The sequence below is a fragment of the Manis pentadactyla genome, chromosome 11 (genome assembly GCF_030020395.1).
Source record: "Manis pentadactyla isolate mManPen7 chromosome 11, mManPen7.hap1, whole genome shotgun sequence".
Lineage (NCBI taxonomy): Eukaryota > Metazoa > Chordata > Mammalia > Pholidota > Manidae > Manis > Manis pentadactyla.
Window position 1 is genome coordinate 24,197,036 of NC_080029.1, and position 27,428 is coordinate 24,224,463.

At 44.5% G+C, this 27,428-nt stretch overlaps 1 protein-coding gene across 12 annotated transcripts in view; it reads right to left on the reverse strand.

The window, feature by feature from the left end:
- NRXN3 (neurexin 3) overlaps nt 1-27,428 on the reverse strand; it is a 1,462,828-nt gene that overhangs the window by 1,407,219 nt on the left and 28,181 nt on the right. For all 12 annotated transcript variants that reach the window (XR_008992434.1, XM_057488265.1, XM_057488259.1 and 9 more), the window contains exons 2-3: nt 22,718-22,735; nt 7,709-7,738 (exon numbers count right to left, since the gene is read on the reverse strand). Coding sequence is in view for 11 of the 12 variants with exons in the window: in XM_057488265.1 (XP_057344248.1) it covers nt 7,709-7,738; nt 22,718-22,735 (48 nt within the window). In the remaining variant the exon portion in view is untranslated. The remainder of the gene's footprint in view (nt 1-7,708; nt 7,739-22,717; nt 22,736-27,428) is intronic.

The window sequence follows — 27,428 nt, forward strand, 5'->3', positions numbered from 1 at the left end:
ATTTTCCTTTATGTATAGTCAATTGGAATTGAAATATACCACTCAGCCATTGTACATTTTACTAATAAATATACTGTTCACATTTAGACATTTTAAGAAGTGCTCCAAGAAACAACCGTTCCTAAAAAAATGTCTTCAGTGTCCAGTGAAAATTTCTAAACAAGGAAAAGGAAAAAACAACAACAACCACTTTTCATATTTTTAAAGCATCATTTTAAAGATATTACTCTCAAAAGTACAAAGCTACTAAAATTAGGCAATTTTACTATTTATGTTTAAAATAAATCTATTTTCCCCCTGCAGAATTTGAAAACATTAGAAGAAAAAAACATTGGAAAACAGGCTTCTTTAAAAAACAAAGTGATTTTATTCATTGTCAAGAGGACAAATCAGCGGTGGATGAGAAACAGATGAGGCAAGAGATGGAAATATAATATTGCCCCTATTTTATTATAATTAGATATTTATAGAGCATAGATGAGTTTATTTTCATAATTAGTAGCTGGCATTGCATTTAGTAATTTGCATAAACAGTTGGCTATCGAAACAGTAACTTATTTGCAGGGCTCTCGAGCCCTAGCAGGGACAAGAGGGGGTTCAATTCCTCAAATCAGTTTTCTTAATGTTATTACCAGCAAAATACAATCTACATGAAATCATGTTCAAGTTCATGTAGCTTGATTATCTCTTTCCAGTTTGGCCAGTGTTGATTAGTTCAACATTAGAAGGCCAATGATCAAATCTACATGGGAAAAAAATACATAAATAAATTGGACGGGGTCTCTCAATTCTGAAGGATTAAAATAAATCTTAAGGTCAACACTATCTAGTCCAGTAAATAAAGACTTCTGCAAAGCAAAAGGAAAAAGGAATTAAATGCCCTCCAGCCACCCCCTTTACTATTTAAAACTTCTGCCAGTTCTTGGCAATTCTTCACTTCTTTTCCTTGTCGGTCACTTCTTTTCCTGGTCATTCTCAACTTTCTCCAGAACCTCCCCAAACATGCCACCCTACTCTGCAAAACTAGCTGCACCCAATTCACGGATCAGGCTCTCTAACAGTAGTGGTCAGGGCAGGAGAGATTCCTGTGCCCTGACCACTGCTATGGGCAAAAAGAAAATTAATCAAGCATGCTACCAGTAATTATCTCCCATTCGGCAAGAAATCTTGGAGGAATATTTTACTCCTCCTTCCTCCTTAAGCCAAAGGTCAAAAACTTGTGGTTCGTGGCATGTATGTAGGTATTCATACATACATATGGAGAAAGATGCTGTGAGCTGACATTTTTATAAAATCCACTTTTGGCTTATCTTGACAATCTAGTGACCCTGGCATGCATGCTTGAATGACAGCAATCAGCTGGAGCGCAGGCTGCCACGCTGGACAGGATCTGTGCTCTCTAGTTTGCCACAGGCCCCACCACTCCCTCTTTTGATCTTATACTCGGATTTCTCTTAACATGAAATCTGCTCCTTGATGATACCTATCAGTTCCCTGTGGGCATTACAGTCTGCAACACTACTCCTAGTTCAATTTCAAGGGAAAGTATTTGATAACCTAACCCAGAATGGTCAATCCCCATATTGACAAGTAAAGGGGGATCAGGCGAAAGCACACTCCAAACACTAAAACAAAGGCCACCAAAATCAGGTCAAAAAAGCTGACTGAGGCTGGTTGCTGCATAACTCCTTTGGTCAGCCATTTCTGGGTAAAGTCATATTTGCTTTTGGAACCGCAGACAAGGGCCTCCTGAATTTGGTGGTTATCCTTACAGCCTGGACACCCTGCTCAGTCTTGTAGATTCAACTTCACAATTCTTCCCTCTATGGGTTTACTGCTTGGTTACTCAGCTTTAAAAGAATGACAAAACCTGAGGCATTCTTTTCTCTGACAAACTCCTAAAATAAATCCAAAAACCTCTCCCACTTTTATTCTGGTGTAATCTATGACCATTTCCCTCTGTCACACATACACACAAGGCCAAGAAAAGGCCTGGGGGAGGAGGGAACTGGAACCAGACATCTGGCCTCATTCCATGACCCAGTGGGGCTCCTTTGCTCAGTTTGTTGGGGTGATGAGGGTAGAGCTAAGGGGCATGGGTGGGTATACATCTCTAGACAAAGTACTGAGCCAAGTGCAGTGGGAGTGACAGAAATGGCTAAGACACAGCCACTGTCCTTTTGGGCAGGGATGACTGAAACAGGAGCAAATCTGATTCAAGGCAGTTTGGCATAGGTACTTTATAACAGAAGCACAAAGCCTGGCAGACCTAGGAGGCCTGGGCCTTAAAGGATGATGAAGGGGAGAAGGATGTTTCAAGGACATTCAAGTAAGAGGGTAGAGCTTGAACAAAAGACCAGAAGCAGGAAACCATAATGTGGACTCAGGCAGCTGGAGTTGTTGAGTTTAGGAGACAGTGGGGCTGGCAGGGAAGAGTGTGGTGTGGGCTAGGAATCCCAGAAAATAAAGCTGAGAAGGCACATTGACAATTGTACAATGAGAATCCATCAAAGCTTCAGAACAGATGAGCTTCATGATCTAATTTCATTTTAATTTTGTTTTATTTTCACTTTGAGGAAGATAACTGACAGCAGGATAAGGATTAGAGATCTGAGTCCCTTCCGCATGTAACTAGACACATTTGAACATTAACAAATAAATATGTTTGTCTTCAACATACTTGCAATTTAGTGGAGGGAATTCCCAAATAACTTTAATATAAAATATTAGAGAGATCCATGAAGGGAGAGCTTTATACATTCCCCTCTGAATGGAGCACACTAGGACAGCATCATGTAGGAAATGAAATCTATGGACAACTTCAGTGGGCAGGAAAAAGGGGAGAAGGATCTGTTATGGGAGAAAACAGAGTAAGTCAATTTAGGAGACAAGGAAAGTTCCAGTAAGGTTATCTGGTAGCCTATTAAGCAGCAATTTTACATCTAATATAGGGGAGAAGGTTAAAAGCAAACTGGCCATGTTAGGGACAGCTTTGAAGGTGAGACAGTTGGTCCTGCACACGTCTGGTGGCCAGTGGGGTTTCCAGAGTTCACAATTACTGGGCAGACTGGAGGAGGGTTGAGGCAGGGGAACTGACTGGGTAGGGCAACAACCTCATGAAGGCTCACGGGGAAGCGAACTAGAGTGTCGACAGTAGAGATGCAAGAGGCACTCGGGAGAATCTTAACAAGCTCTTGCAACTGATCACCTGAGAGTAGAAATATTCAGGAAAAAGGACAGATAGCAGTCACTGGATTCAAGTGTGGGTGATAAGGAGGATGGGGGCACCATTAGGAAAAACAGAGATGGTACAAAGGGAAGCTGATTTGGGGCCAGAGTGTGAAGGTTGTCTTTGGACATACTGAGGTGACAGTACTGGTGGGTCATTTACGTGCACATTTTACAGAGCCGCACAGTGCCGGGCTGGAACTTGAGACAGGGCAGGGCCAGGGAGGAAGCTGGGAGGCATACACATGGAGGCCCCCTTGGGTTCAAGAGCCATAATGCAGAGCAGTGGTCAGCGGCTCAGTTTCATCTGGTTTAAGTCATTTAACTCTCTGAGGCTTGTTCTATTTACCCAAAAAGTAAGGATAACACCATCATCTACCTCAGGAAACAGTTGTGAGGATGAAGTGTGATAAGGCGTACAAAGCCCATGGCACGATGACTGGCATATAGGGAACACTCAGTGGTAGCAGCAGGGGCCAGAGAAGGAAAACAAGATAGTCATGGGTGCCCACCGTACAGGATGTCTTAGGAGACTGAGGGAGAAAGAGCAGAGCGGTGGAGGGAAGGTAGGAAGACAGGAAGACTGACTCTAATGCATCATCAGAAGCTGGGGGAGGGAGGAGCCAGTGACACAGAGCCACATGCTGCAGAAAGTTGAGTCCTGAGCAAAGCTTGGTGGCTCTGCCAGGAGATCACCGGCAGCCTCTGGTTGGATAGGGTAGGTAGCAAAGTGGAGGGGCCACCAGAGGCATCTTTTCTATCATTATTCCTCCTCCTCTTCCCCTTTTCTACCTCCTTCCAATAGATACCAAGCCCGTAATGGGGTAAGTGTTCCCATGACAGATTTCTGAGGATTGTCCCCCCTGTGATCTGCATAAAAGGAATAAGCAATCAACCAGCCCCAAAGTGGAAAGCACTGAACTGCTTCCAAGGTAACCATACATACTGACTTTTTAAAAATCCAGGAAAGCGTGAAACTCAAATGAGAGATGGCCAGTTCACAGGCTAGCCATCAAATCACCATTTTCAATGATTTGTCCGCCCGTTCTTTCTTCAACACCCCCACACCAGAAGTCACATCTATTCCTGGTACTTGCCCATCTTTGCAGGAAGGGGCAGCACACAGCTTCACCGAGATGGGGGCTGGACAGGTGAGGGGCAGGCTAGATGCAGATAAATATTTATAATGTATCACTTAACCTCTCCCTTCACTCCTGAACAGCCCACCCAGTCTGAGCTAGCGAGCTAGGTTCTCTGGGCTCAGGTCTCTGACAGCTTTGATTAGGGACGGATGACTGAGCTGTCCTACCAAAGGTGTGAAGTGCTGAAAAGCATGTCATAGCACTAGAGCAGGGACCCGCTCACTGCCTCTCATTTTCCCTGCCTACCAGGCAAAAGGCTGACTTGGTAAGTTAAAATCCAGTGTCCTGGCTTTCTCCTTACAATGTAATGCACCATCAGTCCTGTGTTCTTCCCCACCCCCAGTCCCACCATCCTTAGCCCAGTGTGAAAGTTTCCAGTCTCCAAAATACAGGAAGATAAAAGAGGTAACACAGAAGATAAAAGAGCAATAAATAAAAATCCGTCCAATTTCATGTGAAATAAAATCTCCAGCAATTCACAATCCTCTCCCCTGCTCATCCATCATCCCTCACAGATGTCATCCCTGATGTGAGCGATTCCCGAGTCACAGAAACAATGGCACGTCATTGCGCATCTGCCCTGATCCTTCAATACACTTACTGGGAGGGGGTCTTAGAAAATCCTGCATTTAAGTAAAATATACCTGCCCCAGCACCTTCAGAGTCCCCCATTCCTGCTAGAAAGAGCACACCATAATAGATAAGGCGCATCCCGGGTTTAGAGGGAGGCATGCCAGCTCAGAATGATCCCCAACCACCAGAAGTGAGGTGTGCTGAAGGGAAATGGTAACATTGGCTTTTTAGGTTTGTTTTTTTTTAGTTGATGTGAAAAGCACTAAGTTATGATGTGGACTGTATTCATCAGAATCGACAATTCCCCTAGGACCCATGAATATTTCAGACGGCAGATTGATAGTTATAACAATAAAAATAAAATGATCTCTACCTTTACTTCTACCTACAGAAATGAAGTGGGAGATCCAAGTACGAAGAGGACGCATGTTGTCCACCACGGAAGCGGCGAGAGAGAGAGGGAGAGAGCAGGGAAAGTAAAACATCAGCACACCACAGACACACACAGATATGGAATACACACAACGAAGACCAAGACACCAGCACTGCGATATATTGAGAAGGCTGCACAAAACAAATGTGCCCCATGAAGGCTAAACATGCTGGGACAGAGTGACCAGCAGGGCCGCTTCCACCAGCTTCATGTTTCAGCTTTCCCCCTTCAGTTTCTCCACAGTCCCATCCTTAGAAACCCGACCAAGTCTGCATGCGAAGCACTGCATAGCCACACATATGTGAAATTGCATGGACATAACCAATCTAAAATTGGTTAGGGGAAATCTTGGAGAAGCTATGTTCTCTTACGTTTTCCCAACATCTCATATGCATTGTGAGGACCAAGAGGATAACCTACATGCATAGGTGGGGCACACACAACATACATTAAGTATTTCCACACATATTCACGGGCATAAAAAATAAATTCTGGAGACTCAGTGGGAACCAGACAGAAATCTCTGTCATGTTGAAGGAATGAGAAGGAAGGAAGGGAATACTGGTGGGAAGTAAAGTTGGTTTTTTAGGTAATCATCACAAGGGCAAGGACAGACAAGGGGGTGGGAAATTGAAAAGAATGAGAGTAGGAGGAGATGGAGGAAGGCAGTCAAAGGACCTGCTAGAAAACAGACTGAACTGCAAGTTGCAACTTCAACTCAGTGGCACTGACCACCCAGAAGAATTCTGCATCCTTTCCTATAAACCTCTCTAAAGAGGAATTCATAATATCTACATCTGTCATTATCTCAATGCCCAAAGACTCTTTTTCTAGAAGACACCTGCCTTACCCCTAGAGCACATGTGCATGGGTGTATCTGAATTCCTTACTCATGTACACATCAATTCTGGGTGCCCAAGAGGAGCTAAGTAGTGGGTGGAAAAGTGAGTAAGATATACAATACAGATTCTGCAAGTGTTTTTCATACCAGTGTTGGGATTCAGCCCTCCAAAATACCTGTGCTGCATCACAGGGTCTGAAATAAGCCAAATCAAGATGAGAAAAGTCTACATCAGCCTAGCTCATCAGTCTGGACTCTATTCTATGACATTGGCCATATGAGGCACACAGACCTCCAGCTAGAAGACCTCACAGCTAGAAGCTGGGAGGACTCTTCAAAGGCAGCTGGGAGCATCACATAAGAAATGTAGAAGGGCATGTTGTCATCAGGACTCTGAGAGCCTGCTTTTACTGGTATAACTTGTTATCAAAGTTGGGCCACCAAGTTGCAACAATTCATAGCGCTCAGGTCCTCCCACATAGAAGAGATGTGCTTAGCTCTCAAACTACCTGGACACTAGGTCAGCAAGCCAGTCCCCTCCTGATACTGACTCCGTGATTAACTTCCCTCACTCACCACAAGGAGAACAGGGGGGGCTTCATTCCAGCCTCCTACAGAGCCCCATCAAACCCATCAGAAGAAACACAATAGTAGCAATTGAACAGTGAAGGAAAAGACAATTTCAAGTAGGCTCAGTTCTCGAATCCTGATTTAGGCTGATGATGTGGAAAATTTTTATTTAGGAGAAAAAGGCTTCATTCACAGCCCACCCTGTGCTTAGCTGAGCTAAATTTCCTGCACAGTTCATTCCCTGCATATTTGAATATTTTAGGTTGCAGATGCTGAATTTACAGATCTTCATATGCATTTTTCTTCAGGGCATATAATGAGTTAGAATCCTGCCATGAGGACATTAGCACGTTCTTTCACTGGTTTTTGCTTTTATATAAAACTGAACCAGTTAAACCCTCAAGGGCCTCCTTTGACCGTGTGGGGCTGAAAGTCATTACAATGGGCAGTGGGATGGAGGGGAAGAAAAAAAAAAAAAGCAAACGCTGACTCAGAGTGAAATTTAGGGAGAAGCCCTGCTCCCCTCCCCCACCCCAGGGCCCCCGCAAGGCCTGCGGAGGCGCAGGAGGACGTTAACCGCTCCGCTGCTCCGAAATCAGCTTCATTCACCCCCATGATCGCGCGTCATGCCTTGTTTCATGCTTCTCTCTGGGAAGCGGCCCGGCAGGACGGTGCCCGGGATGACAAATGGTGCTGCAGGATGGAGAAGCCAAGCAGAGGATGGGGGCAGGAGACCACGATGCATCGGGGAAGGTGCCCCCCTCCCCACCACAGGGGGGTCCTGCTGCCAGCCTGGCCCACAGCCCGAGGGGCAGGCAGCAAATGGCCTGCCGGCCACGATGAGGCTCTGAGCGACCAGCCAGAGAGGCAGGCAGGTAAGCGGTTCGGGCAGCTGCAGCTCCGCAAGCACAGGGCACCTACCTTGTTCACTCATCATGAGGTGGGAGAGGCCTTGAAGAAGAAAAGTGGACAGGGCAGCAGGAGGGGGGAGGGCAAGGAAAAAAGAAAAAAGACAAAGTTAAAATCCCAAATACAATGCAGTCGGCTCTTAATTCTTTAGCAGAGGGCGGAGTGGCAGGGCCATACACACACTGCGGGACGTGCAGCGCACAGTGACCTGCCAGCCTCCCGCGGGCACGCAGAAAGCCGGCTCTCCAGCTTAAGGCAGCCTTTCCGCTTGCTGAACTGCCCTGGGCCTCATCAGCAGAACTTTGCTTATGGTTCTATGCCACAGGTAGGATTTGGAATAAATCTATGGTAAAGATTAGGTCCCTTGGGAAAGAGACTCCAGATGCCGGGCAAAGTAGGTTTCTTTCTTCCTTTTAAATTGCTTTTCATAATAATACATGGTCACTGTAAAAATTTTGGAAAATGCAGAAAAGAAAAAAGGTAACACCCTGTTGTAATCCCACTATCCAGAGACTACATCCACCTTTATTTTTCTTGATACAGTATTCTTTTCTACAAAAATTGAATCATACTGCATATCAAATGAATTCCTGCTTGCAAGACTTACTTGTACAACCTGAAACTACTTCCCCTATTACCCACTGGGCACTGTGGGTGCCCAGTGACAACCACACCCCTTCCTTCCACTGCTTCCTAACTACCATCTTTTTCCTAGCAAGTCCCTCAGCCTTGTTCAGGAAGGCCTAGCCTAGCACCAAATGGGTCTAAGGTGGGACACAAAATCCCAATAAACTAAAATCACAACCTCTGGCTATCTTCTTATGGAAGCTGAACAGGCTCGCAGGAGCTCAATACTTCAAAGGAAGCATACATCCTGATAAATCTCTTAAAAGAAAAGATTCCAACCAGCAAACAACCATACCAGTTATTTTCTCTTTCATTGCTTCTATCATTACTGGAGATACGTGAAAATCCAGATCACTGCAGAGAAACTTTACCCCGAGTGAAATTCAGGGATATAGGGGATTAATAAAGGAGAAAAATCTCTAAAGTATGGAAATCTCTAAATGTTTTTGGAGATTACTAGAGATTGAGAAAAATAATCAGAGACAAAATGTGGGTCAAGCAACTGACTTTTAAAAGATCAATGCTATATTAAATACATAGATACATGTGCCATAAATGTCAGTCTATTTTTAAAAGAAATTTCATTAAACTATAATCATATTTTAAATGTACATTTCTGGCATTCATTTCTTGAGGCCTAGGATTAATACTCACGGAGGAGTGGAATCATGCCAAAGCAAGTCATTCTCATGATTTATTTGTTTAAAAAAATTAATTTTTGGTCTTTCTTTGGAGGGGATACTAAGGAGAGAGAACAAAGGGCTCTAGATCTGGCTATGAGGAACCTTGGCAAAAGTAACTGTTCCTAAAATGCCTGATATTTCTGGACCAAGCCATAGCCTTCAGCATCCAGATCAAGAGCAGTAAGGTGGAGGGTCTGGGGCAGGCAGGTGGGGTCTGCAGAAAGGTGACGGGGAGCAGAACAGGTGTGTGAATTCTGTAGGTGACTATTCACAGAAGGGTGTAAGCAGCAAGAAATGAGAATAAGAAAGATCCAAGGAGATCCCTAAAAGTCAAAATATGGGGTTAAAAATGAGAGGACAGTAATACTATATTATATCCTTGCAAGTTTCTAAGAAAGTAGATCTTGAATGTTCTTACCACAAAAAAATGATACTTATAAAATGGGATGGAGGTGTGGGCTAATGTTATGGTGGTAATCATTTTGCAATACATAAATGTTCAAAATCAACATGTTGTATACCTTAGGCTTACATAATGTTAGATATTAATTATAAGGTGGGGGTGGGGATAAATTACTAATTTTTTTATAATTAAAAAATGAAAGGACAACCATTTTACACCTACAACTAAAGATGTTTGGCAGCTAAGAGAAGGCATGAGTAGAGGAGAGGTGGAATAATCCTTTTTTGGCCCAAAATAATATTTTTAAATTTTACCAAAGGAAGAGTAAGCAGGGTATTCATGGCACTGAAAAAGCCTCTACGGTTGGGCCCTATTTATGTGCTCTATGTGTTCTTCAAAGCAGCGTTTCCCAAAGTTGTGTTTCACTGACCACCTACATCAACCACCTGGGGATGCTTGTCAAAATGAATATCTTGGACCCCACCCCAGGCCTAATGAATTAGGATCTTGGGGAAGAGATCTGAATTTGGGGGGAAAGGTTTGAACTGTAAACAGCCCAGCTGATTCCCACGCTCACTAAAACCTGAGAGCCACCCCTTTAGAGTAGCATGTAAATCAAATTTCAGTAAGTCAAACTGTATGATAAATGCACTAAGAAGAATAGGATATTTAATGGAACCCTGCAGTGGATCCTTTTGTAAAAGGAAGAATCCTTTTAAAATGCAAATAACCCACCCCCTGTGTTTTTTAAATTCAAATATGTAGTTATCAGGTTTTATTAAAGCTACACATGTAGTTCAATACTGCACCTCCGGGGGAAAAAAAGATGTTCATATTCTTCAATTTATAAAAATCTTAAACAACAATATTGGGCCAGGAATGCTAATCTGGGATCCCGATGTGAAAACTGGTTTTGCAGGTAATGGAGCAAAATGGACATGAAAACCTATTCAGGAAACAGGGAGAAACTGTAATCATAATATGGTTTGAGTTTTATTTTGCATTTTGAGAAGGGAATTTCATTCCACTTTCAAGAGCTTTTATATCAGTGTCTTCACTACCACAAACCTAACCTCAAAGTCTGCAGTGTTAAGAACTGAAAACCAAGAACTCGGGAGTGTCCAGATCTATTCTGAAATTCTATTGCTCTTCACATCCACCCAAAAAAATCCTTCTTGCTGCTAAAAATCTCAGGCCTCCCCAAAAGTGAATAGAAGAACCAACAATGAATCAATCAAGTGATTCAAGGCCCTACTACATGCAAAGACTGGATAAGGTAATGGGGGTACAGACAAGGATGGTAGACGGTAGCTGTCCTCTGGAGGTTTAGAGTCTAACTGGGAAGGTGTTCTGTGGCAGGCACAGCTTTATATATATTCCTTTATATGAATCTGGCATTATCATTTCAAATTTTACAGATAAAGTAATCAAGGCTAAAAAAGAAGACATGGGCTGAACAGGGGGCTCAGGGAAGCAAAGGGGACCACCTCTTTCTCAAGCAGCCTCACCATGGGCTCCGGATTTTAATAGATACTCAACTAAAACTCAAAAGCTAGTTCTAGTAGACCTATAAGAGATAATGCTAAGCGCAGTAAGGCAGAGAAAGACAAATACCATATGATGTCACTTGTATGTGCAATCTACAAAACAAAACAAATAAACAAAAAAGAAATAGACCCATACATATGGACAACAGACTATTGGTTACATAGGGATGGAGGTGGGGGGAATTGGAGAAATAAGTGAAGGGGATAAAGAGGTACAAATTGCAAATTGTAAAATAAGTTGTCATAGGAATGGAAGTACAACATACAGAATATAACCAATATTATTGTAATATCTTGGTATGGTAACAGGGAACTATATACTTACCATGGGCAAGCATCTAGTAATCTATATGAGTATCGAGTCACTAGGTTGTACATCTGAAACCAGTCTGATACTGTATATCAACTTTATTCCAATTTTTTTAAAAAGCCAGCCTCATAAAAGTTCCCCTAATGAAGGGTTGGGCAGAGAGGAGGTAAGCTTGCATGAGCCTTTGATTAGGCAGGATGTTGAGAGTTACCAACACAGAATTCTTATGGAACTAGAACCTTTTTAAAAATAATTACAAAAAATTAGAAAGCAACTGAAGTGTCTCCTATCTAGATGTCACACCCTGACAAAGTTCTACCTTAACTGGATCCAGGAGCATTCTGGATCCCTACAAGGTGTCTGGTGTTTCTGACTCTTTGCCTCACTCTTGATAGTGCTATAGTCCACCCTGCCTGAATCTTCTTAAACCCTGAGAGCTTGTGGTTCGCAGGCTCTCAGGACACTCAAGAACAGGAGGAGAAAAAGATCACCAGTAGGTAAGACATACAAAGTTGAAACTGCCTTAAAGCAGACTGCAAATCATATGTAAATCATATGCAAAATATATGTATGGTCCTCTAAACTATGTTACATCCTTTGGGAAAATCCCCATGGAGATAGCAGCTTTTGCAGTTCGGGAGAATGGAAATGGCTGTGAAAGCAAAGTCATTTGTAAGCGGCTGTGGCCATTATGAAGCCTGTCGTGAGAAGGACTAATAGAGAATAGAAACCGTTTACTGAAACGGGCAAGAGGAAGATGCAATGTGCAGGAAGCAGGCCAGCAGTTGAAGGCCCCCATCATTTAAGCTATACTGTCTCCCCCTCAAACCTATAATATCCCGCCCACCTCAGATGTCTTTCAATTCATCCTTCTTTCCTTCACTTGTCTGGGTGAATGGGGAAAGTATTTCAGGAGAGGCAGGAAGTCACTCAAGGGGGGTAAAAAAAAAAAAAAAAGAACAGGTTTTCCCTGCCAAGGTTTTTCTTTCATTCACTTTCAGGGTAACTTTTATCCCAGTGTTAAATCCACATATATCATCTCATTTTCCATACTGAAGCAGAGAAATTAAATGTCACTAATTGCTGCAAGGGCCAAGTGCCAACGATGAATTCTTATGAAGGCACAAGGACTTTTTAAAAGAGTAATTACATAAAATCATAAAGTAATGTAAATGTTCACCGGATGTTTCTGGAGGAACTAAGGAGGTGAAGGTGGTAGAGGGTGGGGCCCACAAAAGACACAACTGTGCCTCAGACCAGCTCTTCCCCAGGCAATGCCCTGCCCTTCGTTGGGGACTTCAGTTTCCTTATTCTATCAGAGGTTCACCAGTGGTTTACTCCAGAGCCCAGGCTTGCTCAACAGTTTGATCAGTGACTTGGCTGAGAACATTCATGCATGCATGGTGTCTGGGTGTTGTGATGAATTAAAACTGAAAGGAACAGCTAATTTGTTAGACATCAGAATCAGGGGCCAAAAGGATGTGAGTGGATCAAGATTAATTTTAAGGGACAAATGTAAATTCTGGCACTTAAGTACAACCCCTCCTATTTCTTCCCCCCACAAAATTTTTTTAAGTCAAAATCCCACCACTTCTCAGCACTGACTGTACCAAACCTTGGTTCAGAGAATGGCTCCATATATTAAGATAGCCATTAACCAGGTAGGGTGTATCAGAAGGAAAATAATCAGGATGGCAGGAGCCCACAGAATGTGGCATGCAGAATGGCTGGAGGAACTACTATGTACAACCCAAATAAGAAAGAGCTAAAGACATGAGGCATACCTTCAGACATTTTAAAAGTTGCACATGCAAGCTAAAGAAGAAAGCACATTCAGTAATAACAGAAAGTCAAATAACAGTGGGAGCATCATTTGCCGAAATGCTACAGAAGAGAGTAAGTGTGGGGTTTTGGGAGATAACTACCAAAAATCCACTCCAACTTGAAGACTTTATGCCCTTAAGAACAAGACTATAGTCAAGATGATCTACAAGGAAGCCAAGCAGCTATGTGTCAAATTATATGAAATGCTGATATTTGACTGGTTCTGACCTACAAAACTGACAACTATAAATGCTTCAAACCAATACCAAGACCAACACCCATAATCGGAAAGGTAGGCACCAAAGCTTCAATGTATCACCCAACAGCGATCATGAGCTGACCATCAGGATGATCAGATGATCACCTGTTTATATATATGACTTTGGCTTTTCACAAGCCTTGCACAGTACTGAGCATTATTAAATAGTTGAACTGACGATGGTGGTTTCCAGAAGTCAGCTTGTTGCTCATTCTCCAAGGCAGGTGTGTCACCCAAGTCCCAGCTTCTGATGCCACCATGTTCCATCCTCACTACTACGTCTTTGTAGGATGGACCTGTACTAGTCCACTCACGGTTTGCCTCTAGACCAACTCTGTTCTTCCAGCCTAGTGGCTGGCCTGAGCAGAAAGTATTTCTTCCAGTGTCACCCATGAATCACCAACAGCTTCTATATTGTATAACCACAGGGCAGAGGGAAAGCACCTTCCCAGTCTATTCCACTTCTTTAGGTGGTAAGCGCGGGGACGGGGGAGTTCCCTATGCATGCATACCACGCAAAGAAGAAAGATGAAGACAGCCCTGCTTGTCACCCTAAGGTGATCAGGAACTATGGATTTTAGAAAAGACTCTTCCCAGAAGAGAGGAAGCCCTTACATTCCAACTGTCATGAACTTCTCTAAAATAGCTCTTCATTCATAAATGACATGAAGCTAGAAAGGATAGCTGATAGACTAGATAAAGGAACTGTACCGTGATAGACCATGGTGTGCTGGATTTTAAAAATCCAGGTCTGATTTGAACAAAATCAAAGACTGATCGCAAATCTAAGTCAAACAAATCATTGCACAGTGCTGGAAGGGGAAAGATATGCCTTAGGAGCAGTGCATACAAAATAGTGATGATTTCAGTGACTTTAAGTTCAACTTAACACTATAATCATTACAGAAAGAAAGCTAAGGTATTTGGTGCCCCCATTAGTAAATCTAGGGAGCCTAGAAAAACAGAGCAGTGGGGCTCTAATGAACTGTTTGGGACATGTCCATAATACTGTATGTGGTGTGGGCAGCCTTCTCTGGAAAGGAGACAAAAAAAAAATCCCTATTCATAAAACAATGACCTAGATGAAAGAACTTAAAACCCTCATATGAGAATGCCCAAAGAAACTGGAGATGTTTTTGCCTTTAGGAAAGAAAAATCCTTAAAGACAAAAGCCCTGTCTTCAAACACTGGGAGTGTAATTAGATCTATTCTGTGTGTCTCCAAGGGCTAGAAGCAGCATGGGTGGTGAAAGCTATAGTGACTCAGAATAAGGAAGAGCTTTTGAACATTCAGTGCTGTTAGAATGGAATGGAATGGCTAAGGAGCAGTAAGTTGCTCATCACTGTAGGGGTTCAAGCCAAGTTTGAATAAAACCTTATAGAAGAGATTCAAAAATTAGGAGCACAGAGAACCATGTCCACCTTTTGGGTCCTTTCCATCTCTGAACTGCTGATTCTAACAACAAAGTTTTATGAGTACATATAAAGCGGCAGGTAGTAAGGATGCAGACATAGATAAGTCTGTTCTTGAAGACTAAGTCACTTCTCATCATTCAAGAGCCCACAGTGGCCGATAAGGGCCACTCAGGGGACAATACACAGGTGACTATAATATATTCTGATGATGGCTCTCCTGGCTCATGACCTAAGTTGCCACTGGAGCTCAGACAAAGTGGGGATCATTCCTTCCATCCTCCCTTCCACCTGCCCCCTGCAACCTCCCAAACTCCTTTAACATAAGTAGGGTATAAAAGAGTGGTTAATGCTGAAACTTTCAAATCTCTTTACCTTCCAGATCACTTTCCCTTAAAACTTATAACTTATCTCAAACATTGGTTCTCAAACTTTGGTCACATCAGAATCACTGGGGGAACTGTCTTGTTTTAATGAGCCTGCATTTCCTTTGTTGGCTCTTCAGGTGATTTTGATGCTTACCCAAGTTTGCAAACCACTACTCTAAATAATCCAAAAGGCTGGATTTAAATTCCAGCTCTATTCTCTTACTAGCAATGGGATTTCTGGCAAATTAACTTTTTCTGTGCCTCTTTCCTTAAAGCATCTGCCTCTCACTTGTAATTATCTTCTCAGGATCTCTATGACAATCCCCTGCAACCATATAGGGACAGCCCTTGGCACAGTTTGTAGTTCACAGGAAGCGCTCAGAGGCAGTGGGCATTGCTGTCATTTAAGAGCCAAGTTTAGCTGGGCCCTCTCTCTGCCCCATCCACCATCTCTTGCCAATACCATCTCCCCCACAGACTGGCAGTACTGGCAGACTGCTGGCCCCATGTGTCCTCAGCTGCCCCCCTCCATGGTAACAGTCAGCTAAGCTCCCCCACAGGGGAACCCTGTCCTTGGCTCTCAGCTGCACTCCATCTCCCCATGCCTCCTGAGGCCTCACCCCCCAAAACTGACAAGCTTAGCCTAGGTCCTTACCAGACCTCCCAAGGTGGGTCTACAGACTGGGAGGGTTCTCTGAGGCTGCTGTAAACAGGATGTATGACTTAGCTGAGTTACATAGAAAGTCTATGGCCTCAGTTTCCCCTCCTGTACAAGGAGGGAAATGGTCTAGAATAGTTTCACTATGATCTCACCACTGGTATTTTAAGTAGCACAAATATTTGAATGAGACTCCCACACATTATGGCACATCTAACATTCATTGCCCCTTCCTCCTAAATGGTGCCAATACCCCCTCATCATGGAGCAACAAATACACACCTCACACATTTGGTGGAGTCAAGGGGTGGAGGCAGTACTTCTAATGAGATTACAGGATCTCTACGGGCCGTTCCAGCTCTAATGCTGACCTTGCTCTCCAGAACTAAGAAACAAACTGGGACCCTAACCGGCACCCCAGGGAGTCTGCCTTGGCAAGACAGAAAAGGAGGCCACCTTTAAAAGGCTCTAGAAAGAGGCACCCAGGCCCAGTGATCTGCTTCCCTGAGTTAACCAAAGCTGGAGGCAGGCTTGGAAGCAGTTTCTCACTCACACTTTACTTAGCAAGAGCAGCTACGGGAGCCAAGGGGGTCTTCCCAGGCCCCAGCTGGGAAGTTGGCTGAAAGCTGAGCACCGTTAGCCCAGCTGAGGGCCCCCTTCCAACCAATTACACACAGCAGTGGTGCATTTTCCTGAAGCCCGCATCCCCCACGGAGCTGGGCCCAAGATGGGCACTGAATAAAGATTGGCTCAATTATCTGCTATCTCAGAGTGAACCCCAATAAAAACAAACAGGCTTTCCTTCAGAGGGGTGTGGGGTAAAACTAAGAGCTGAGCCCCAGGCATTATATATTCATTAAGGAACTATTTACTCCTTGTCTATAATGTATTGGCACTGTTCTAGGCCCAGAGCATACAGTGGGGAACTGAAGTGTACCCTTGTGGAGTACACATTCTGATGGAATTCCCCAGGAGACATCCCCAAGGCCAGACATACCAAGGTTTGCATGCTGCTCCACCACTTTTTGCTGGATGGGATCAGTGAGCTAACATCTCTAAGCCTCAGTTTTCATGAGTGAAATGGGTCTAGTAACAGAATCTACCTCCTAGGGATCTCAAAAGAATTAAATGATGCCTGCAAAAACTTAATATATTGGAGCCTGGCTCAAAATACAACCTCAATAAATGTTAGAGGTTTTACCTAATAAATAAAGGAGAAAAGCAAGTGGGACTACTGCCCAAAATAGGGAAGAAAAAACAAATATACTATAGAACTGCTAGAGTTAGGAGCTGTAAGTCTTTGGTAATGAGGGAGAGGCCATTTTTCTGATTGCTCTTCCCCAAAGTACCTCAGTCAGAAGGCCCAATCATAGATTGTCAGAATGAAAGGAATCTAAGAGGTTATCTGATTCAAATGCTTCATATTAAAGAAAAGCGGCCAGAGAGAGGTTACATGAGCTACCCAAGGCCACACAGCATCTAGAGAAAGTGACAGAGCCAAAGGAGGCAGAACAACAGAGCAGAAATCCCAGATATGTGTTTAGATCCTGCTCCCTACCACGCATGCTTTTGACCTTAAGCAAGGGCTATATTATTTTGGAGCCCAAGGTTTCATCTATAAAGTGGTAGGTGCCTGGCACACAGTGGGTCTTGTATAATATTGGTCCCCTTTCCCTTCTTATTGGGAGTCTTGCTTTAGAGAAATGGTGTCAGGATCTAAGTTTGAGGGATCTTTTCACTGAAAGCATAAAGACCAAAACAGACAGAAGAGAATGTGTAAAAGGGAGAAAATAGCAGGTGTGTTTAGGGGGGCTCTCTAGCACAGCCCTGGAAGCATGGCTCTGAACAGTGAATAGCATGGCTCTGAAATGTAATGTTTTGTTTTGATACCAATCTGAGCCAGTGCCTTCATCTATAAAATAGAAGCATGTGTGGAAAGATCAAATGAGATAAGTTATAATACTAGCTAATATGTACATTGCTTACTATGTGCCAGGCACTGCTCTAAAGACATGACCTGCATGAGTCACTTAATCTTCACAACAGCCCCATGAGGTAGAAATTTACTGTCCCCATTTTACAGATGAGAAAAGTAGAGCCCACAAAGGTAAAGTAACTGGAAGAGGCCATAATGCTGGGATAGGGCCAGGATGTCAACACAGGTATCTGGCTCTGAGTCTGTGCTCTACCCAGGAGCGGCAGACTTCTTCTGGAAGGGCTGGATGGTAAATCTTTAAGGCTTTGAAAGCTGTAGGGCCCCTGTCACAGCCTCTCCACTCTGCCTTGGTAAGCAGCCATAGTCATAGAACAAGTTTGCCTGTGTTCCAGTAAGACTTTATTAATGAAACTGAAATCTGAATTTCACAAATTTCTTACATCACCAATTCTTCTTTTGATTGTTTTTAACCATTTAAAAGGCGAAAAACCATCCTTAGCTCAACGGCCATGTAAAACCAGTTGGGCAGCCAAGTTTGGCCATTGAGCTCTAGTTCACAGAACCCCCTTCTCCCCTAAGCTGTCTTGCCACACAGTATGTAAACTTCTATGTGTAGGAGGAAGTGCCAGGACAGTGCCCAGCACAGGCCAAATGGCCAATAAATATTCATTCCCTTCCCCTTCCCTAATCTCATTCTCCCTCTTAACTGCATCAATCCAGAAAGTGGGTATTTCACGCTGCGCCCAGCAGAACAGTGGAGCAGGGCTTTAGCAAGGTGGATGGCACCTTCCTCAGTAAACACAGCCCTGAAGACCCTGAAGGGGAGGAGGACCCGGAATATTCTCGTCAGTGTGTCTCCAGCTTTAACGTGCACACTGCTGGGGGTCTTGGTAAAATGCAGGCTCTGACTCAGCAGGGACAGGGTGAGATTCTGCTTTTCTAACAAGCTCCTGGGTGAGGCTGAGCTGCAGGTTCTGTGGGCACCTGTGCACAGCAAGCTTCTAGTGCAAACACGTTCTGTCCATAAACACAAGTCAGACACATCAGGCGCTTCATTCTGACTTCAGGTTCAGAACAGTGTCGCTCAGGCTGGACCCTGGAGACACGGCAGGGCTCTGGACAAATAATCAGGTCCCCTCTCCGGGGAGAGCCCTGAGAGGACTTACACTGAAGGGGAAGACACCAAGGGGCAGAGGTCAAGAGCAGGCAGAGGAAGTACAGCAAAGGCCGATCAGTTGCTTCCGGAAACAGCAGCCGGAGGCCTCCTCTGGACGGACAGGAACCCCTCCTCCCGCAGCAGCTCTGCTGGGCCCAGGCAGGAGGCCTACTTCCTCACTGGGCCTCTGAATAACTAGGGCACTTCCACAAGGTCACAGTTATTCATTTAAATTCCAGCTCTAATCAGCAGGCAGAGCCTGAGAAATTATCCCTTCTGAGGAGAGAGGCTGTCATTGGAGCACCGTGGACAGCCCCTCCTGGCTGGAGGGAGAAGCGCTGGGGGAGGGGGTCTTATACCCAGAGGCCCCAGCACTGTCCCCTGCTCCCAGATTCCTCCTCTGCCTCTTCCTCACCTCCAAAGGGCTTCTCTCCCCTTGGGAGAATATTCTGGAACACACTGGAAGGGGAGAGATTTCTGAGGGCATGGCATGGGAGGCAGGGCTTCTGCCCTGGGGCAGCACAGAGAGGCCAACAACAAATCCCAAAGGGCCTGGAGCATTTGCCAGGCACCCAACAGAGGCCACAGATGTGTTACATGGCCTCAGAGATGGCCCTTCCTGTCCTTGGGCCTCAGTTTCCTCTGGAAAGTGAGCTGTACTCCTTAGGATACCCTTTGAGCTCCAACACATTTCAGGACCCACAGACTCACAATGCCCGCAGTGCTTGTGGCTACACTTTCTGCTCAGTAAATGTCTGAGGTCCTACTATGTGCTGGGCACTACATGAAGAGTTAGGAGTGCAGATTCACCCCCAGCACAAAGAGTGCAGACTTTGGAGGCAGACAGATCTGAGACCCTGGTCTTGCACTAGCAGCTGGAGACGGAGGGCAGTTACTAAACCTCTCTGAGGCTCCTTGTGCTAGTCTGCAGAAAGGATGCTGACACCTGCCTTGGAGGTGTTGATGGAAAGAGTTAAAGCAGAGCCAAGCATCCCTCTCCATCTCCAGGCTGGTCCACCATGAGCACCCATTGCTATTTTTTACCCTGAACCTCCTTCGCAGCTTAGGGGGAGAGGGTGGTGGATTTTCCCACACAGAAGTCCCAGGAAGTACCTCTTGCCCTTTTCTCCTGGGTGTCCAAAGCACCCTCTCCACGTTCCCAGTCCATCTCCTGGATTTGGCGAAAGGTGCTGCCTGCCAGACTACAGCTCCATCTGCGTTTCACAGTAGGGTTGCTGATAAGCAGTCTCCTCAACATGTAAAATTAATCAATCATTCAATCATCCCTTATAGTCTCCCATCAGCCCCTGGCTAAATAGTTACATTAGCTCAAATCCCCAGTTTGTCTTCCTGAAGGGAAGGGGAAAAATCAGAGAACCACTAAAGGCTTCTTGTTTTGGAGCCTCCAAGGCCACAAGGGAAGGTTCTGAACCAGTCATTTGCTTCAGGCTCAGAAACCACAAAAAAGCAAGGGGTCGGTGAGTGACAGGATTGACAGTCAGCTCTGGACACCTCAGAGGCAGAATCAAGCTGGAATACCCTCTTGGCCCTATTGCTCAATGGCCGATATACCTCAGCACATCACTTAACCTCCTGGCCTCAACTTCCCCGGCAGAAAAATGGGGCTCAGCCAACACACCTCAGAGACTCACTGAGAGGATAAGATAATGGCCTTTAAATTGGAATGGTGTTGTGTTGGGCTAGTTGTAGCTGTTGTTATCTAAAGTAGGGTCACCCACTGACCTCCACCCCTTTGAAGAGACAGACAAGAGCATGTATGTGCACTGCATTTCACTCCAACACCCCGTTTCACCCGGGACCAACGCGGCACCTTCGTGAGAACTAGAAAAAGGTGCTCCCTGGTCAGAGGCAGTGCCAGGGCATAGGCTTGTCCAGAGAAATGCAGGCTGGATTTCAGCCCCTGCTCATTCCCTCTGCTGGAGCCCGTATGCAGGGCACAATACACAAATCAAAGCGGGCACCTGGGTCACATCTCTGCTGACAACCAGGAAGAGGAAGGGTTAAGCCAAGCAGTATTTTTACAAACAAAACTTGAGGTGCTGGGTTTACTCCCTCACCTTCCTGAGGTACCCCAGAAAATATCATCCTAGCAGAGAGGCCTTTCCTGCCCACCCTCTAAAAATTAGCAACTTCATTTTTAACTGCTTCATATTTTCTCCATAGCACTTATCAACAACCCCATTATATAACAGATATGTAATATATACACACATTATATGTAATATGTATATGTGTGTACATAGTTTTTTAGTTCAAGGTCTGCCTCCAACTAGGATAAAAGATCCATAGGGACAGGGATTGTCTTGGGTTTTGTTCACTGTCTTATCTTTAGTGCCTATACAGATGCCTGGTACATAGTAGGTTCTCATAAGTACTTGTGGAGTGATTGAACCAAAATACAGAAAGAATGCATTAATGGTATCTTCCTGTCCCCGTGCTTTGGTTCAAACACCAGTTATTTTCAAAGGTTGGGGGTGGGCTGAATAAACAAAGACAGGGAAACCCTGTGTATAGCTAGGAATGACGGTATTACCCTCTTGAGTTGTGTAATATCCCATATAGATCAATAATCCAAGACTCTACATAAGCCTGGTTGATTCTTTTAGATATTCAAAAACAATAAAGGATAAATTCATTTGGAAAGAGGGCTGCTAATAACGGAAATGCCACATTACCCCCAAGCATTAGGAAATACTTAGGAGAACCTTCAATCACTGAGAACTTTCAGTGATGGAATTTGATCATTTTTCCAATGGAGTGTTCATCAGCTCTGCAGTCTGAAGTCCCGAGTTCAAATCCCAGCACTACCACTGACAAGCTCTATGACCTTGGGCAAACTGCTAACCTGTCCAGCTCTCAGTTTTCTTCACATTAAAATGAACATAACAATACCTATCTTGCACTGATGTTATAAGAATTAAATGTTAAAAGGACTAAACAAGAAAATGTGTATGAAAATACCCAAGAAACATGACATTCCCTTCTCCTTTGGTAGGGTTAATTATTCTTCCTAATTCCAAGTTCTAGCCACTTTTATAATGCTCTCTAAACCACTGAAATCATCTGACACTTCTTATCTATAAATGGTTTTACCTTCATATGTTTGTGTATATATATATGTGTCTGTACACACACAATGCACACAATGCTTAAAACTAGAACTCTGGATAAGTATGCATTTTAAAGAGAAATAAACTATTATCCTAAGGGTGGTTCCTTCATTTGTTCATTGACAAAAACCATTCCTCTTCCTTTCTTCTTTTTTATTTTTATTTTTTACAGTGAGCATGTATTAATTACATAACCAGGAAAAAATATTGTTAATTTCATTGTTGAAAAGAAAAGCCATTTCTTAGAATAAAAAGAAACCTAGTATCATCCAATTCCTATTTTCCATGTTAAGTATGTTATATCTTTAACTTTCAACCACAAGAAACTGTGGAAGGTAAGTAGATTCATGGAAGGCAAAAATGCTCATTGAATTGGAAAATACATATCTTAAGCATATCTTTTAAAATATTTTCCAAAAAAATGCTCATTTTCCACCTCCCTGGTTCACTCAGAAATATTAATCAGAAGGAAGGGATTCATAAGCATAGGAATCACATTGTCTTGGTTTTAAAATGGTTTTTGAAACCAATGCAAATATATTAATTCATGGCATTTCTTCTTCTTAATCTACATTGATGAAAATGCTATGTTCTTAGATTTCTGTTCTGTTTAGAATCCCTAGAAAAAGGTCTCACTCAGAGTCAAACCATGCACAATCTAGCAGAGGGGAAGTTTCCACAGCAGCTGTGCAAACACAAAGACTCACCTGGACCTTGACTGACATCTGTGGCAGCATTTTCAAAGGAAGGGAAAGGGAGAGGAGAGAAAGGGGGAGAAAAAGGAAGAAATGTGTTAGCAGCACACACACACAATGCAGTGTGCCCTTGCATGACTATCAAGTTCATGCAAGACCCAAAAGTGCTCAGCTTCTGAGCACTTAGTTCTACCTTCACCCAAAAACCACCCATGCAAGCCGAGGGGCCGAGCTCCCTTTTCACTATGCATGTAGCCAAGAGAGGTGAGCTTCACATCTGTCCGGAAAGACATCGTCCTGGAATCAGATAGGGCACCAAAGAGCCAAGTAGACTGGAATCCTGCAAGAATATTAGTTAAAATATTCTGGTTGATTTCTGCATACCCATACCCAAGCAAATCCTCCTCATCTCCAGGTACAGAGCACTGGACATGAAGTCTAAGTTTCCCCACAGAGAGAAAAACTAATAATAAAACACTCCCTTGAGGAACGAAGAAAAAGAGGCATAAGAATTAAGAGCAGGTTGCAGCATTATTCACCACACAAGACTCAAGATCACAGGACGCAAGATCACAAAACATTTATAATTCCCTCCCTCCCCAGGTTTCCCAGTGACCATTCTTCATCATAGACAGCAGTGTGTGTACAAGAGATTGTGTGTGAGTAGGCCATTTGCCATACAAATGGAAATTCTGCCTCCCCTTTTCATTTTTCTCCTTGCTTTTCACCCATCATTAATGACAGGAATTGCCGTTTGAAATCACTTTGACAGCTACAAATAAACTGCAAGCCCTGGGATGGCTGACATTTGAATTAAGCCAATGAACTTTCAAAAAATGAAGAACAGTACACTCCCATCATCTCCATGAACACAATCTCCTCCTCCTGCCTCTCAAATGTGAAACAATCATGCTAGGGAAGCCAAACCCAGAGCAGCCCAAAGCCTTGTTAAAACCCCCAGATGCGATCTAATAGGATGTACCACAGCTGAGAAGGTACAGGGGGCTGCTTCAGGAAACCACTGGCCATCCAGGCAATCCTGCATGACTCCCTTAGAATCACTGAATGGTGGCTCTAGGATATCCACAGGCATCATCTAGTTTAATTCATTTTTTGCTAGGACAGAGGAAGAAAGAGGATGAAAATCTTGCCCAAAGTCACACAGTGAGTTCAGGGACAGAGACCAGAAAAGAACCTAGATGTCTTGAATCCCATCTCATTTGACATTCAGTCAACTGAATCCCGGGTCCCTCAAGGGCATACAGGCTAACACAGAGTTATGGGGGCACTGGGTGAGACCCTCCTAGATACCCCATGAGTGAGTCATGGGTTATCCTTTGTGCCTCTAATGTGCTACAATCAGATTTGTAAAGCTTCAGCAAGTTTTTAAGGAACTGTAACTCTTGGCCCAGGACAATCCGGGTGCTGACCTCACAGAGCTGGACCTCAGCATCCAGGAGGGGCACCCCACAACAACGGCTGAGCATTTCTCCAGCACAAGCCCTGTACTCCCTCCAAGTTGTATTTGCACAGAGACAGTTAGTGAGCTCTGAATCATGCCTTGGCCACACCCCCTTTCAGATTTTCTGGCGTTGTTATATTTAGGGGTGGAGTGGCAGCAGGGAGGAAGGAAAGAGGCAAAATAGAAGAGGTGGGAAGGGAAAACATGCTGCATAAATAACTGAGCCAGGCCAGTAACTGTGACGGATGCATTGCCTGGAATAGTGGTCGTCAAAATACCCTTTCATTAAACAGGATATCAAACTATTTATGTGTGGTGGAGCTCAGTGGTGGGAGTGTTGACACCATCGTTCATAGAAACAGGCTCTTAGAGGGCACCAGGGCTCAAGGAAGACAGAATACCTTGAGACACCAAAGTACTTTTGATACTAAACTGCCCATTTGGACATGGTGTTTACAGTCTTAAATTTTGGAGGCCAACTGGTCTGGGTTCAAATCCCTGCCTGCTGCATGGCCTTGGGTCGGTCATTGAACTTCTGAGTTGCTGTCCTCAACTATAAAATGGGAAGATAGCAGAGCCTCCATAATGGCAGTGTTAATGCTAATTACTTGAGATTAAATACTCGTAAAGCACTTAACTCAGCACAAGGCAAACACTGCATAAGTTGGCTGTGCTGATTGTTATCATTTTGAATTACCACAGACAAAATTACCAAAAATGCTGACCAGATGGCTCCCTGGAAACACCAAGAGACCACAGGAATTAAGCAATTTTTCTTCTGATGATTTGGGTTCAACTCCTCTTTTGGTGAATGAAGATGTCCGCTCCAGCCTTTGCCGGCTCTGGGTCTCTTTCCTCCCTCCCACTCCTCAGTAGGAAGTGGGGCAAGGGGGAGCCAAAAGGTTCTGGGTGAGCAGAAAGGGTCAAAACAAACTCCATCTTATTTCTTTTGTTTTCCCTCCTGAAGCCTTAGTTTGGCCCAGTTCTGGTAATGCACCTAAAAACTACAGCCTCTCTTCTGGCCAAGGAGGGGCAATGAGGCCACCAAAAAAGCCCTCTTTAGTGGGGGGTCAGGGTCCAAGCTCAATTCCTGGCTGTGGCACTGAGCTGGAGGCAGTTCTGGGTGTTCTGTCCAGTTTGAGGAGTAGAGAAACGCAGTATCACCTGTGCCCTGTGCGTCGCCTGCATCTCTGCACTGAATTCCAACCAACGGAATGAATGCCAAAGGCAGCAGGGTTGGGAAGAGGAGGGATCTGAACCTCAACAGTGTCCATCTGCTCTGCTGTCCATCCAGCATCCTTTTCTCCTTCTTGTAACACATCCCAGCTGTCTTCCGGGGAACCCACGTTTCCCATCCTCAATCTGTGTGGCTTTGTAAAGATGATCCCCACCCCTACCTTAGCTTCAAGAGCAGACATGTGATACAAGCCGGGTCATGAGAACTGACAGCGGGGGAGGTGGGGGGTAGGGGCGGTCCTCGGCTAGACTGCCGGGATTCAGGCTCTGACTCCACGTGCTGTGTAGACTGTACCAGTTGCCTAAGCTTTCCGTGCTTCACTTCTCTTATCTGTAAAAAGGATGTGATAATCGTTCCTACCTCTGGTGGTTGTTACGAGGAGCTTAGAACAGGACCTAATATACAAAGCCCTCGGTTAATGTTAGCTGATGATGGTATTACCTGTATATATAAGAGGACAAAGGTATTTTTAAAAACTTTTCCCATAGTCACACAGCAAGGAAGGCTGCCCTAGGGTGCAGCTGAGAGTGTTCTGACTCCACGTCTGGCTGCCTCGCCTCCGCGATCATCTGCAGAGCTCCCTCTGCCCGTGGCTGCTACCTGTATACAGCATGGAGTCTGTGATAGGGGAGCGGCACTGGGCCCTAAGATGGGTCAGAAGAAACATACCTATGTAATTACGTGTATATATCAATTTTTAATAGATAAGAAGTGAGGGCAAATTGCTGAAGAAAAGGCAGGTGACAACCAGATGAGATTGATCCAGGGGAGGTGGCATCCTCGCCAGAGCCAGCACTTCCTCAGCTCCCTCCTGCTGTTTTATTTTCTCACCCTGCTGGGCCTGTAGTTTTCCAGAACTCCACTGCATTTAAATCTATATTCTATTTTCTCTCCTAGAAAATAGGTCAGAACCAAGGCAGAGTTCACCAGGTGGGGTCCCAGGAGATTTGACTGGGCCTCGCCTCCAGCAGGCTGGCTGTGCAGCCCGCCCCATGCTCCCCAAACCTCGTCCAGGAATATGGGGGGCTTTGGGGGTGGAAGCAGTGAGTGGGGGAATCTTGGACTCCTGCCTCTTGAAATGATCCAGTCCAAATGAGGGGCAAGGTGGGAGGGCTCCCCAGCTCAGCCATCCTCTGCAATTGCAACAGCAGCAGACGGGGCATCCTTCCTTTTCCCACATGGTTAGAGAACCAGATCTCCCCAAACTACAGGAAATCATTTGCTTTGAACTTTGAAATAGCCATGTTTAGTGTATGCACTTGCGGCTGAAGTTACTGTTGAACAGGCAATATGTGTCCATGGGGTACTGAGTGGAGGCAGGAATGCCCTGATTTACTTCTTCCCTAGTTGTGATGCCAAAGAGAGTGGGTGAAGGGTGGCAGCAGCTTTCAAATCCTCCTCCTGGTTCACTCCCCCATCCCTGGTTTAAGCGTGGCATTTCAGACTGGCCTGGAATTCATTTTCATTCGGATTTTCTCCCCGAGTATTTTTCGAGCACCTGTTAACCACCAAGGTCAGAGTGAGCACCAAAGCTTGGAGGACAGGTGACAGAAGGTGCCAGGTTACGTGAGCAAGTCCTCAGCCCTCCTGTCACAACAGAAGTAACCAATACTAGCTGAGCAGGCCCTGCCCAGAACCTGTGCATTTGCTAACCCCTGCCCAGTCTTCATCAGGTACATAAAAGACTGTTCCTCACTTTCCTCATGTATCAGCTCAAATATTACTTCCTCGGAAATGCCTTCTTTAACTACCTTCTCTAAAATACGGACCCTCCTCAGCCACTTACCCTGATGTTCCTTTCTTCATGGCACTAATCACTATTTGACATCACAGGATGGGTTTATGTTTTGTTTATATCCCCTTAAAATACAAGTTTCATGAGAGCAGTAATGTGTGTTTCATTCACTGCTTGTGTCCAAAGTGTGTAAGCAGGGCCTGGCCTACAACAGGTGCTCAGCAGTATGTACTGAGTGGTGAGCAGATCATCTCAGTTGACTCACTGAAGCAGATACTACTGGCATCTC